Here is a 12,268-nt window from a genome sequence, read left to right on the forward strand (position 1 = left end):
TTAAAGAGAAAAAGTATAGTTCCTTTGAGAAAACGGAATACTGACTCAACTTGATTTCTTTGACAGCATGCCCATTTTGGGGGATGTTCATTACACAAATAGTATATCAGTATCTACCAATTTGATTATGATTCATGAATAAATAACAAATAAAGTTCCTATTGGTCTGTAAGACTTTCCTTGATCAAAAGAAAAACAGCAACAAGCACAGGAGTTGAGATGATGATTAGAGCTAGCACAAGGTTGGGAGTAGTTATCTCAGGAAAAAGAGCGCTCCCATACTTGATCGCACCACCGCCTGCAAAAGAACCCGCCACCAGTTTTCCCACGTACACTAAATCCTCCTATTTCACATCAAGCAAGAAAGATAGTTAATTTAATCACTTCTGATAATCACACAAAAAAGGGGTTTTTTTTTTTTTTTTTTAATTTACTTGAGAAGAAGAGGTGGAGCTCTGATCCTCCGTTTTGGGGTTAGAAGCGCGAGCAACAACGCGAGAAGAAAATCTGGTGAAGCCAATTTGCGTTGGGATTTGGAGGAACAAGGGCGTGTTTGTCTTGCTAACTCCGCGGCCGTTACATAAAAGCTTCCAACTCCAACCTATCCCTGAAACTGCCATGTCTGCTATCTTTTCCCTCACCACAAACAGCCATAACAAAACATAACTTAGAGGATTTCTTCCTGCCCCACTCATTATTATACGTGAAATGACTCAGTTACCCTTTCTTACAAAGTTTGCATCCAAATTTATATTATGATTTAAAATATAAATTTGTATTACATATTTTATTTCAAAATTAAATTATAAAATATATAATCTAAAATATAAATTTATGATACGAATTGTAAAATGTAAATGTGAATTTGCCCTATGAAGGAAATATTAATATTCTGTATAGATATAATTGGAATTTTAAAAAGTATGGGGTGTAGGAAGAAAATATAAAGGTGTAGAAAGAAATTGCCCAAACAAAACAAGATATGGGCTACAAAATGAAGGCCCAATACTGCCAAGGCCTATTAGTGGTTATAGTTTGTTTCTTCCTATAATGGCCTACTCGTTTTACCGGCGGTGGAAGAGGAAGTGTGTGAGAGAGACAGAGCAATATCTGAATCTGAAATCGTAAGCTTCGTGTTCTGTTGCGTTGAATCCCTAATCTGGAAATTGGACTGTTGAAGGGAAGAACAAGATGGTTCTGGCGGAGTTAGGGGGGAGCATTTCGCGTGCTCTCCAGCAGATGAGCAATGCGACGGTGATCGACGAGAAGGTGCTGAACGATTGCCTCAACGACATCACTCGCGCTCTTCTCCAATCCGATGTGCAATTCAAGCTTGTGCGCGACATGCAGACTAACATCAAGAACATTGTCAACCTCGACGATCTGGCTGCCGGGCACAACAAACGCAGGATCATTCAACAAGTACTTTTTCTTTCATCGTACTGGTTGACTAATTGATTAAGTAATTGGTGATGTGTTTCTTATTATTGCTTCAGCTAGTAACACTTGCTGGATTGTGTTTCTATTGGTAGGCTGTGTTTAACGAACTCTGCAAGATACTGGATCCTGGGAAGCCCTCTTTCACTCCCAAAAAGGGAAAAACAAGTGTTGTCATGTTTGTTGGTTTGCAAGGTCTGTTGCCAAATTTGAACTCTGTCAGGCTTTTTCAGCTTCAATTACTTGTTTTGTTCTAAACAAAGGAACAAGAATAAGAGCATTATAATTTCAAATCAATTCAGGTTCTGGGAAAACCACAACCTGTACAAAATACGCATATTATCATCAGAAGAAAGGCTGGAAACCAGCTCTAGTGTGTGCGGATACGTTCAGAGCTGGTGCATTTGATCAATTGAAGCAAAATGCAACCAAAGCTAAGATCCCTTTCTATGGAAGGTACTTGTTGTTTGTTAGTATTTATGTAGCTCTGATATGATACTATTTACTTGTTGATGAAGAATTTGATGGAGAGGATAGTCAAAATAAATTGTAGATTAACTATTTTGTGGTTAGTTATGCAACACTCTCCCTGATGAAAAAAAGAGTCATGGTTATATAGATGTTAATGAGTGCAACTAAACTTCTATCTGTATATGGCCCGTGTCGTAGCTTATTGAAATCTTTGTGTAAATTCTGTGTCGGTGCTTATTGAAATCTTTGTGTAAATTCTGAAACTACGGGGAATAATCTTCCAAGGGACCTGACTGGTTCTGTCTGGCAATGCAATTTAAAGGCTTAGTTCTAGAAGAATGTTCGTTTGGAAGAATCTTCCTTTATACTAAATAATGGGTCCCAAGGTCAGTGTTTGCTTATGTTCTTTTGGTAAATTTTAATTGAGGACAAGGTTAGATCAATGATTATTGTTGAACAAAATCACCTTTAACAATTGAGTCTCAGGTATAAGGACAAAGTAAATTGCCGAGCCCTTAAAAATACATGGGTAATTACAACTTACCACCATAGAGTAAACTTATCATCCTCCAGAGTATATTTGTGTAGTGTTGTCTTATGAGTTTACACTTTCCTGTAGCGTTGTCTTATGAATTCACACTCACTGTTTAGTCTTTTTCAAGTCATTGAAGGTTATCGAGGATTTGTTGTGCATAATATTATCTGTTTACAGAACCTTCTATACTAGTTGCATTTCCGTTGTCTTTTGATTTCAATGTGTTAATAATTATTTCAATGTTGTGCCTCCATTCTCTGCAGCTATATGGAATCTGATCCTGTAAAAATTGCAGTGGAAGGTGTGGAGAGATTCAAGGAAGAAAACTGTGATCTTATAATCGTTGATACCAGTGGGAGGCACAAGCAAGAAGCTGCTCTTTTTGAAGAAATGCGTCAAGTTTCAGAAGCAACGGTATTTCCTTTTTTCTGTGTTTGATATTTATTTCAAAATTCCATTAAATGCTAATATATTTTCTATGTTGTTCAGAAACCAGATCTTGTTATATTCGTTATGGATAGCAGTATTGGTCAGGCTGCTTTTGATCAAGCCCAGGCGTTTAAACAGAGTGTTGCAGTTGGAGCTGTAATAGTTACCAAAATGGATGGCCATGCAAAAGGTGGTGGTGCTCTTAGTGCGTAAGTGTTATGAGGATAATTGTATAATATTTACTAGCAACTTTTGCCATTATGGACAAGTTAATTTAATAGCTAGTAATCTTATATGCAAATGGACTCTCTGTATAAATGAACAAATTTAAGCGTTATGAACAGTTTATCTAAGTTAAAGCGTTACAAATATTTGCACTTGTCTAGCATTCATCAATGCAAGTGTATTGCATTGCATATTTTCCAGTCCAAATTTCAACTACCCTAGTGATATAAAATATACATAACAGAAATTAAAATATACATCATCTAAAGGATTTGGAAAATTAATATTATAAATCGTTGTGTTTGTAGTTAAAGTGCGAATATGTATTGTCTGGTGATCTGCATACCTTACTCTTGTTGGTTTGGTTTTATATATGTGCAGTGTTGCAGCAACAAAGAGTCCTGTCATATTCATTGGAACTGGAGAACATATGGATGAATTTGAAGTTTTTGATGTTAAGCCATTTGTCAGTCGTCTATTAGGTGTGTATTTCTTTTTCCTTTTTCTTCTCATCTAAATGCATTATTATTCATCAAGAACATGCAGTGGGTTTCTATAAATATTTAATCTTGACTCTTGTCAAATGGCTTTTGAAATAGGGATGGGTGACTGGTCTGGGTTCATGGACAAAATTCAAGAAGTTGTGCCTATGGATCAACAACCCGAACTACTTCAAAAGCTATCAGAAGGAAACTTCACCTTGAGGATTATGTATGAGCAGTTTCAGAACATACTTAAAATGGGTCCTATCAGCCAGGTTATTACTCATTAATACATTTGATGAAAGATACACTAACGAGTGTTTGCTTGGTCGTTCCTGTGTAATCAACTAATAATGGTTGCTATTTCATTTAATTTACTTCTCGGTTGATTTAGGTATTTTCTATGCTTCCCGGATTTAGTGCCGAATTAATGCCAAAAGGCCGTGAGAAAGAAAGCCAGGCAAAAATCAAGCGTTACATGACAATGATGGATTCAATGACAAACGAAGGCAGGCATTATGTTTTTACTGTCGTGATCAACTTTATGCATGCATGATTTAGGTTCTCATTGGAATTACATACGCTCCGTGCTAACCATTAATTGCCGATTCGTTTCAGAGTTGGATAGTTCAAACCCAAAGCTCATGAATGAATCACGTATCATGCGGATAGCCCGAGGTGCAGGTCGTCAAATTAGGGAAGTGATGGAGATGATGGAAGAGTACAAACGTCTTGCAAAAATATGGAGCAAAATGAAAGGACTAAAAATACCGAAGAAAGGTGAAATGAGTGCCCTATCCCGAAATATGAATGCCCAGCACATGAGCAAAGTCCTCCCTCCGCAGATGCTGAAACAAATCGGTGGCATGGGCGGGTTACAAAACTTGATGAAGCAGATGGGATCTGCCAAAGACATGATGGGAATGGGAGGATTGTTTGGTGGCGGCGGTGATTAGTTGAGTTGATTGCCTTGTGAGCTGACAATCATTGCCTACCATAGTCAGACATTTTAGTTCTTTTCAACTAGACTTAGTTGATCACGCTATGCAGTTCAATCAGCGTTGGATGTCTCATCTGCATATTTGCAACTGTTTCTTGTAAAATTATATTATTTTCCCGTGTATATTATTTATTTAGTTTACAGAGCAATCATTAAAAAAAGAAGCTATGTTGCTTTCTTTTTATTGAGAGTTTGATTGATAGATGTGCTACCAAGCAGAGCACTTATTTTTTTATTCACTAAATGTGACGAAAAGATACAGGTGCAAAAAATTATAGGCCACAACTAACATGTGTAACTAACTCAGTAATAGACACGGTGTAGGATTGACACACTATTTTTCTAAGAACTTGCTTAAAACAGTTTTTTGTAAATGGATTTCTGCCCCTTCCTCTTCAGAACTGACATTTGCATTTAGAGCACATCGAATAACCGAATTGACTTGTTTCCTTAAACTGGCATTGTCTACAAACATATGTGCCAGCATCTTCCTCAATTCATCATAAGTTTTCACGATACTGTCGGTAGTTGTATCACGGGTCTCTTCCACAGCAACAACAGCATCCTCTACGTCTTGTGCTAAGAGCTGTGCCTGTTCCCCATATTTGCAAACGTCATGTAACAAAAAAGTGAGTATAAGCATGGCAAAATGCAGTACACAGAATAAACCTAATGATAATTGCTAACGACTCTCATTAAAACATATGCCAATGGAGTGCAATGTCGAATGATGTTGCTACCATATAAGTTAGAGAAGGGGGAGGTAGAATAATTTTCAAGAGTGTGACAGATATGTAGATTTTAAACGCAATTACCTAAAATGTCGATCACTTACAGAAGCATAATGCACAAACGCATAGCATAAAAACCAGAACAGGAGTAAATAGCCTGCCCTGTATTTTCCAAGTGCCCCAGAATGTAAATATCAAAGGACAAAATTGTCGCCCAAGGTGCTTATCATACCTCTGCAAGCAAGAGACCGATCCGATTATCTGATGTAGCCAATAAATCTAGAGCATCAGATGGCGAAGTGTCTATATTTAGCTTATCTTCCTCCTCAACAAGGAAATTTACACTGCACTCGCGAAGCCTCTTCTGAAGGATTGCACACTCATGCAGCAACTTTGTATTAGCATTATGTGAATTTTCCATTCTTTGCTTTTCCTTCTGGAGAATTCTCTGAAGAAGAGTAAAAGAAATACCATGAAAACAATTGGATCCCAACATATTTGAAACGCTTTTTCATTAAAAAAGATAAGAAATAAAGAATTTCAATTTTTTGTGTGGAAAAAATGAAAATAATCTGGAAGGAACTAGTCAAAATTGATTATTAAATGCGACTATTCACCCCCTTCCTAGTCATGGAACCCGTCAAATTGATAGTTTCCTAGTTTAAATGTATTAAAATAAAAAATAAAAAAATCATTCAGTACTAATTGCAACGTAAAAAATCAGAAAAGACTATACCTCCAAATCCAACTTCTCCTTGATCAATTCACCGAGCTGCTGCTTCAGATCTAACTCACCACTTCGAAGGGATTTTACCTCCTTGATTAGAACCTTCATATCTGTCTTTGATTTCATCTCAAAATCATCATGATGTTTCAGCAAGTTCTTAAATTGTTCTCTAACTACATCTAATTCTTGCTGCAACATTTGCTTCTCCTGAATGACAGCAGCTTTTGTAGATTCTGCTAGCAGCCTTTCATCCTAAAACAGTAAACATTCCACTTAAAGCCCACTTCAAAATGCAATGACGAGAGATGCTGACTAAAGTAAACTATCACAATATACCTCTTCTAACTTCAATTTCATTTCTGTCTCCATGCATTTCCTCCGAAGTTCCTCTATATCCCACTGCATTTGTGTAAACCTTTCCTTTTCAGCTAAAACAGCCTGCTGCATGTTTTCTTGGCAGTTCAGTCTAGTTGTTTCAAGTTCAACTTCCAAATCTTTCACCTACAAGTGAAATGATTGTCATTTTTCCATCACTGAGCGAACTTGTTCCAAGATAACTAGCAATCTCTACTCATTACCAGTCAGATTTATTTAAAAAAATACACTAAACATAAATTTATCAGAACACTCTCCTCAGCTGGGGGAAGATATAACCTAATTAATTTTATTAAATGTAAATACGTTCCTTTAACACAATTAGCCCGCAAAAAGAAGATTATTTCAAAATAAAAAATCCAATGCTTAATTTTCAGATCTACAAAAATTCATTTATCCAATGCAGAGAAAATATAATATGATGCCTTTAATTTTAATACCATCATTATTCCCAATTTCATTATCCAATGTTAGATCTAGGGAGAAAAATGAAAGGGAACTATTAAGAAACTTGACAACATTATTAATTGATTTGTTGTTAAATTCAACAGATACTTTATATTTTTTGAGAGAAAGGTAAATTTGACAGACAGTGAAACAAAGATAATGGAAATCATGGACTTCTATGATTGAAAAACTGCTAACATACATTTTGAACTTCCTAAAATCCTGCGGACGATACTTACCTCTGATGTACTCGTTCGTACATAAAGCCTTCCCAAACCTCATCTAATTATGCAAATAATAAACTTATTCTTCAGACTTCAAATATAAAACAAAAGATCAACATAAGTGATTCATGTTATTCGTTTGCTTACTGCTGCACAATATTAGAGGTTTGATCCATAAGGACCAACATGGAAGATAATTTGGTTGGTAAATGGCAGTTTGATGAGTTGATGTACAGTACTGGCAAAGAGGAGTATTGAGTGTTAGACAGACTGTAAACTACAAAGATTTTACAGTCATGAAATTCTGACTTTCTAATGGCAATGTGCTGAATATGAACCATAAGCACATCAATAAATCTATGGATCGCATTGATTCAAGCATTTAATTAAAGAGAAGGGAAACAACATTATTCTGCGATAGAAAAACATCATACAAATGGAAAAAGATTTGTCCTGAACACATTCGATGAAATAATAAAAGCATGTCACAAGCAAAAATCTCCATTTCAAAATTCAGTAACAAAAGAAAACTCAAGCATATGCTGCGTACCTTTGTTACAAGATATTGTCTTGCAGCCATTTCTTGATTCAATCTTGCTATAAGATCTTCAACATCTGCTTTTGCAGTCACTAATCTCTGTTTCTGGGTATTAAGAATTTTGCTTAATTTGTGCCGCTCATCCAACGGAAAAGTCAACAATAAGTCCAAGTTTCTGGACGCTTCATCATGGCTCTCGATGAGGTCTTGTGCAACATCCTGAACCAAAGTGGTCGTAGTTGTTTCAGTATTCTTTAAAGAATTTAAGTCATTTCCAATGCTTTCCAATGAGGGGTTCTTAATATGAACATTCAAGTTGCGTGTAAACACAGTTCCATCCAGGTTGAGAGCTATAGCATCTTTGTCTCTACTATTTTCCTTATTAACAAAGTCTTTGCCATATGTGGCATGATCAACAGCTGTTTCACTTTGATTAATTAACCCATGCTCTGATGTTAAATTATCCATGATTTGATCAGAATGCGTATCGCTTTCATGCTGTGGTGCTCCCAGCCCAGAAAGTTTATTATTGCCCAAAACAGATGCAGCAGATGAACCATGAGCTGTTACAGAACCAGGAGAGTTATCCTGGAACATTTGTGCAGGTGTAGTTCTATTAGCAGAGGTTTCATCCAGATGCTCGTTGACTTCATGGAAGGCTGCAATATATCAGCAGCAAAAGGGTATGAAATGGTTGTGGAACATCATGATGGACCGTTTATTTATTATAATCTTTCAAGAAATGAAAAGATGCCTACAAATCTGAACATAAAATGACAAAACGTTACTATGTTTAGGTTTATGAAAAAAAAAATACACACATGATCTAGCAGCAGCTTCTAGCTCAAGGAATATTGCCACCGAGGCACTTCTTGATACATTAATGTCGGATAGCAACTTCTCGATCCAATTTGCTAGTGAGCTCCGTCGCTGAAATTCGGAAATTTATGAGTATAAAACTACATAGAACTAAGTCATTTGTCAAATAGACAAGCATTACAATGATACTAAACTAAGCTATATACCTACCTCTTCCAAAAGAGCGTGGCTTTTAATTCTGAGCATCTTTTTGGGTGGAAGTGGAGGCAGACTTTTCATAGCAAATTCTTTTTTCAGCTGCCAAAAAATAATATTGAAAATCTTCTACTCAACTGAAAGAAATAGCAAAAAAAAAAGAGTGAACCCTTGAAAACACACATACTTCGGAAAAAAGACTGACGAAGTCGCTAAATCTGCGTAATATCAATCGAGTGGTGGTGATTGCTTCGGGGGATTGTATACCAACTTGAACCCTAAAAAACTGCATACAAAAAACCTAAGTAAGTTAATAAAAATAATAAAATAAAATAAAATAAACGTTAGAGAGAAAGTGCTTATAGGAATAATATATATACTAACAACGACGGGATCAGAGGGTGGCGGTTGGGGAACGGTAACCCACGAGGGAAGCGTGACGCAGAAACTCCAACCGGTGGGAGGATGACGTGGCCAAACAGTGTTTCGACCCGCCCATTCGCGTGGCGGAGGGCTCCAATCCATACCCAGGGGGAGCGGGGAGGTTCCGTCGTGGTGATGGGCCACAACGGCATTGTTAAGACTGCGCTGAGCGTCGTCGTTTCGAAAGAGATCATCGTCGTAAGTGTAGGGATTGTGATTGTAACTGAAATTTGGGTCGAAAACGGGTACGTCCGGACCCAACCAATGCATCCTCTGCTTTGTTCTTGCTGCAACTTCAACTCGATCCTTTCAACCTTCCTTCACTGAACCATGGAAGCTTCAAAGTTTTATTACAAATATATATATATATATATATATATATATATATATATATATATATATATTACCTAATTTCTTCAAGAGATTATTAAACTTACTACTAAATTTATTTAATACATATTCTTAAATTAAAGCTAGTTATAATCCTTTGGGTGGTATCGTAATTTTCTACCTACCATGCTTTTCTATATTGGGGTTGCTGATACTTATATCCTAATGGAAAATTAAAAACAAATTACAACCCGTTCATAGAAAATAAACATAAAAAAGATATTATTATACACAAAGTTTAAAGTTTAATATTAATATAGACATTTATTATAAAACAATATTAGGTATCTTGATTTAAATATTTAAAATAAATTTTTTGATGTCTCCAATCTACTATATTTAGAATTAAAATAAATAAAAAATTATTTAAGTAAATAAAAGTTCATATTATTATAAAATTGACATTTGTATTAGGAGCATTATGTATTACAGTATATAATTATCATTGATTGAAATATTTATATTTATTGATCTAAAATTCAAATTTAACACTTTAATTATCTTCCAAACCTACTCACATTAAGTATAATTGAATGTTTAATAAATATGTTTTCATGTTTCACAAAATAAATAAGTTTATTGACATCTGGATGGTCTAACAGTATGTTTCATGTATCACAAAATAAATATGTTTTTTATGTGAATAACTATATCAATATACTTTTTATATATTAAATTATCTGTTTTTAAATAGTATTATAAAATATCTTATTTTATTAGTTTTAAACTATTAAAATTAGACTTTATAATTATAATTTTATGATTTTAAAATATTATAATTTTACATCTTTATAACTTTAATATTTTACAATTTTGTAATTTTGTAATCTATAATTCTACAATTCTATCAGTTGAAAGAAAAAAAAGTATTTTTTTATACTTTTATACATGATTAATTATATTTTTATTCTTTAAAGTATAATATAATTTTACTTTTATTTTTTATCTAAATTTTTGTTTTAATTGAGTCTATATTTGAAAAATGTATGGATAGAGTATTTGTCATCTAATTGTATTGTTTTTTTAGGTTTAAATGCTCTTTTAATTTTTATTTTCGTTGACTCATTTTTTTCATATTCAATGAGATTTTTATTTTAGTAAATTATTTTTAGTTTGGTTCCTTTTAATGACATTGTCTAAATTGTGAACCGAAGATGAACAATGTGCATAGTTATGAGTTTTTTTAAAATTTCATTGTTTTTAATTAAATAAAATTGTTTATATGTCAATTCAATATTATGTTACGTGTCAAATTAGTATAAATGTCAAAGTGAGTTTTACCTGTTAATGTTTTATATTCAACTCAATTCTAATTTTTGTTAATTTTATTTAATTTAATTTCAATTTTGTTAACTTTGTTTAATTATTTTCAATTTTGTTACGTTTTAAATTGAAATTTTATTAAAATTTACATTTTTATTAAATTTTCTTTCATTATTTTTAAACCAACTCTAATTACATTAATGGAGTATAATTATTAGATTTATGTTTGGTTTTTTCTACATGTAAAAAATAGGATTAGGATTAGCTTAAAAATAATGAAGAATTTTAAAAATGATTTTTCCTTGTAATTTAAAAAAAATAGAATTTTTCTTCTAATTTTAAAAATAATTAAGACTTTTTCTTATAATTTAAAAAATAACGAAGAGATTTTCTTTTAATTTTTAAAAGATTTCCTTCTAATTTTAAAAGTAACGAATCTAATTTTAAAAATAATAAAAAATTTCTTTTTAATTTAAAAATAATAAATAATTTTCATCTAATTATAAAAACAGTAAAAAAAATTTAAAAATTGAAACTAAATTAATTAAAATTAATTAAATTTAGGACTAAATTCAATAAAAATAACTAAAATTTAGAACTAAGTTAAATATAAGACATTTAGGGGTAAGTGGACTTCACATATGTCACGTTGTCATGTAAAACAAGGTTGACATGTAAATAATTTTGAAAATTAAGAAAACATCTAAAAAATTAAGAATCTTTTATTAATAATTTAAACTATACAATAAAAAATAAGAGTCAAGGAAAGAAGACGAAAATTGCAAAGGTGAGAAACGAGGACTCTATAAGAACTTAGTAAAGACAAATATTTCATATTAATATAAAATTTAAAATCGTATTATAATCTAAAGACTAAAACAATAATTAATAATTACTTTTAGTGAGAATAAATTATTCTTTTATGATTATCCCACAACTCGTTTTATTAACGGTTATCAAATATTTTTATTTATATTTGATCAAATATTTTTATTTATATTTGATCAAATATTTTAATATAGTATTTTCGTGTTAAAATTAGTAATTTATTTAGTTGTTTAATGCATTTATCTTTTTCCACTTTTAGCCGCATTATTTCCACCGGAAATTTTTTAAAACATACTGTTCTGGTTTTAATCTTTTAACCCTAAACGTTTTCAAAATTAAAATGTTATTCAAATAATCATTTAACTGGTATATTTTGGAGACAAAGTCCGTGGAAAACTTTGCAATGATATATATTTAACTATATTTTGTCACTATTTTTCACAGACTTATAATTTTTTCTTTTTAAATTTTAAATATCTAACGAAAGACGTGCATTTAGATTCTTATAAATTTTTCAAAATACTTTATAGTTGTATAAATATGTTTTTCATATTATACTTATATACAAATAAGATTTCTTCCTTTCTACTGAAGAATTTATTAGTATCTCTAAAGTAAAACATATAACATAAGTATTTTTTATGTAACCAAAATTTATAGTTATAAGTGTAAATTAAATTATACCTAAAATTGCAAATATATTTTAGATTTTTTTAGTTACCGATTATT

General features: G+C 32.5%; 3 protein-coding genes across 3 annotated transcripts; 1 reads left to right on the top strand and 2 right to left on the bottom strand.

Moving 5' to 3' along the window:
* Positions 1-23: 23 nt before the first annotated feature.
* Positions 24-665, bottom strand: LOC124832194 (homoserine O-acetyltransferase). The gene is made up of 2 exons (XM_047306331.2): positions 435-665; positions 24-344 (listed from the first exon to the last, which is right to left on the bottom strand). Exons 1-2 carry the CDS (start codon positions 618-620, stop codon positions 159-161), a joined length of 372 nt encoding a protein of 123 aa, XP_047162287.1. The 5' UTR covers positions 621-665; the 3' UTR covers positions 24-158.
* A 392-nt stretch (positions 666-1,057) lies between these two features.
* Positions 1,058-4,763, top strand: LOC124832193 (signal recognition particle subunit SRP54 2-like). Its single transcript, XM_047306330.2, has 9 exons — positions 1,058-1,422; positions 1,533-1,632; positions 1,740-1,893; positions 2,707-2,857; positions 2,933-3,081; positions 3,479-3,579; positions 3,697-3,854; positions 3,974-4,088; positions 4,198-4,763. The coding sequence occupies exons 1-9, from the start codon at positions 1,192-1,194 to the stop codon at positions 4,533-4,535; spliced, it is 1,497 nt and encodes a 498-aa protein (XP_047162286.1). The 5' UTR covers positions 1,058-1,191; the 3' UTR covers positions 4,536-4,763.
* Positions 4,764-4,770: 7 nt separating this feature from the next.
* LOC124832192 (Phox (PX) domain-containing protein) lies at positions 4,771-9,401 on the bottom strand. The gene is made up of 9 exons (XM_047306328.2): positions 9,020-9,401; positions 8,823-8,921; positions 8,651-8,737; positions 8,443-8,551; positions 7,634-8,280; positions 6,374-6,538; positions 6,047-6,289; positions 5,543-5,758; positions 4,771-5,171 (listed from the first exon to the last, which is right to left on the bottom strand). The coding sequence occupies exons 1-9, from the start codon at positions 9,326-9,328 to the stop codon at positions 4,914-4,916; spliced, it is 2,133 nt and encodes a 710-aa protein (XP_047162284.1). The 5' UTR covers positions 9,329-9,401; the 3' UTR covers positions 4,771-4,913.
* Positions 9,402-12,268: the final 2,867 nt, after the last annotated feature.

The sequence above is a fragment of the Vigna umbellata genome, chromosome 6 (assembly GCF_029865625.1).
Source record: "Vigna umbellata cultivar VRB3 chromosome 6, Vumbellata_1.0, whole genome shotgun sequence".
In the NCBI taxonomy this organism is placed as follows: Eukaryota; Viridiplantae; Streptophyta; class Magnoliopsida; order Fabales; family Fabaceae; genus Vigna; species Vigna umbellata.

Coding starts and splice junctions, on each gene's coding strand:
- LOC124832194 (XM_047306331.2), bottom strand. CDS start 620: ATGGCAGTTTCAGGGATAGGTTGGAGTTGGAAGCTTTTATGTAACGGC. Junction 345..434: donor GCTCCACCTCTTCTTCTCAA/GTAAATTAAAAA, acceptor GATGTGAAATAG/GAGGATTTAGTGTACGTGGG.
- LOC124832193 (XM_047306330.2), top strand. CDS start 1,192: ATGGTTCTGGCGGAGTTAGGGGGGAGCATTTCGCGTGCTCTCCAGCAG. Junction 3,082..3,478: donor GGTGGTGGTGCTCTTAGTGC/GTAAGTGTTATG, acceptor ATATATGTGCAG/TGTTGCAGCAACAAAGAGTC. Junction 3,855..3,973: donor AAATGGGTCCTATCAGCCAG/GTTATTACTCAT, acceptor CGGTTGATTTAG/GTATTTTCTATGCTTCCCGG.
- LOC124832192 (XM_047306328.2), bottom strand. CDS start 9,328: ATGCATTGGTTGGGTCCGGACGTACCCGTTTTCGACCCAAATTTCAGT. Junction 8,922..9,019: donor CACCCTCTGATCCCGTCGTT/GTTAGTATATAT, acceptor TTTTGTATGCAG/TTTTTTAGGGTTCAAGTTGG. Junction 5,172..5,542: donor TCGGTCTCTTGCTTGCAGAG/GTATGATAAGCA, acceptor TATGGGGAACAG/GCACAGCTCTTAGCACAAGA.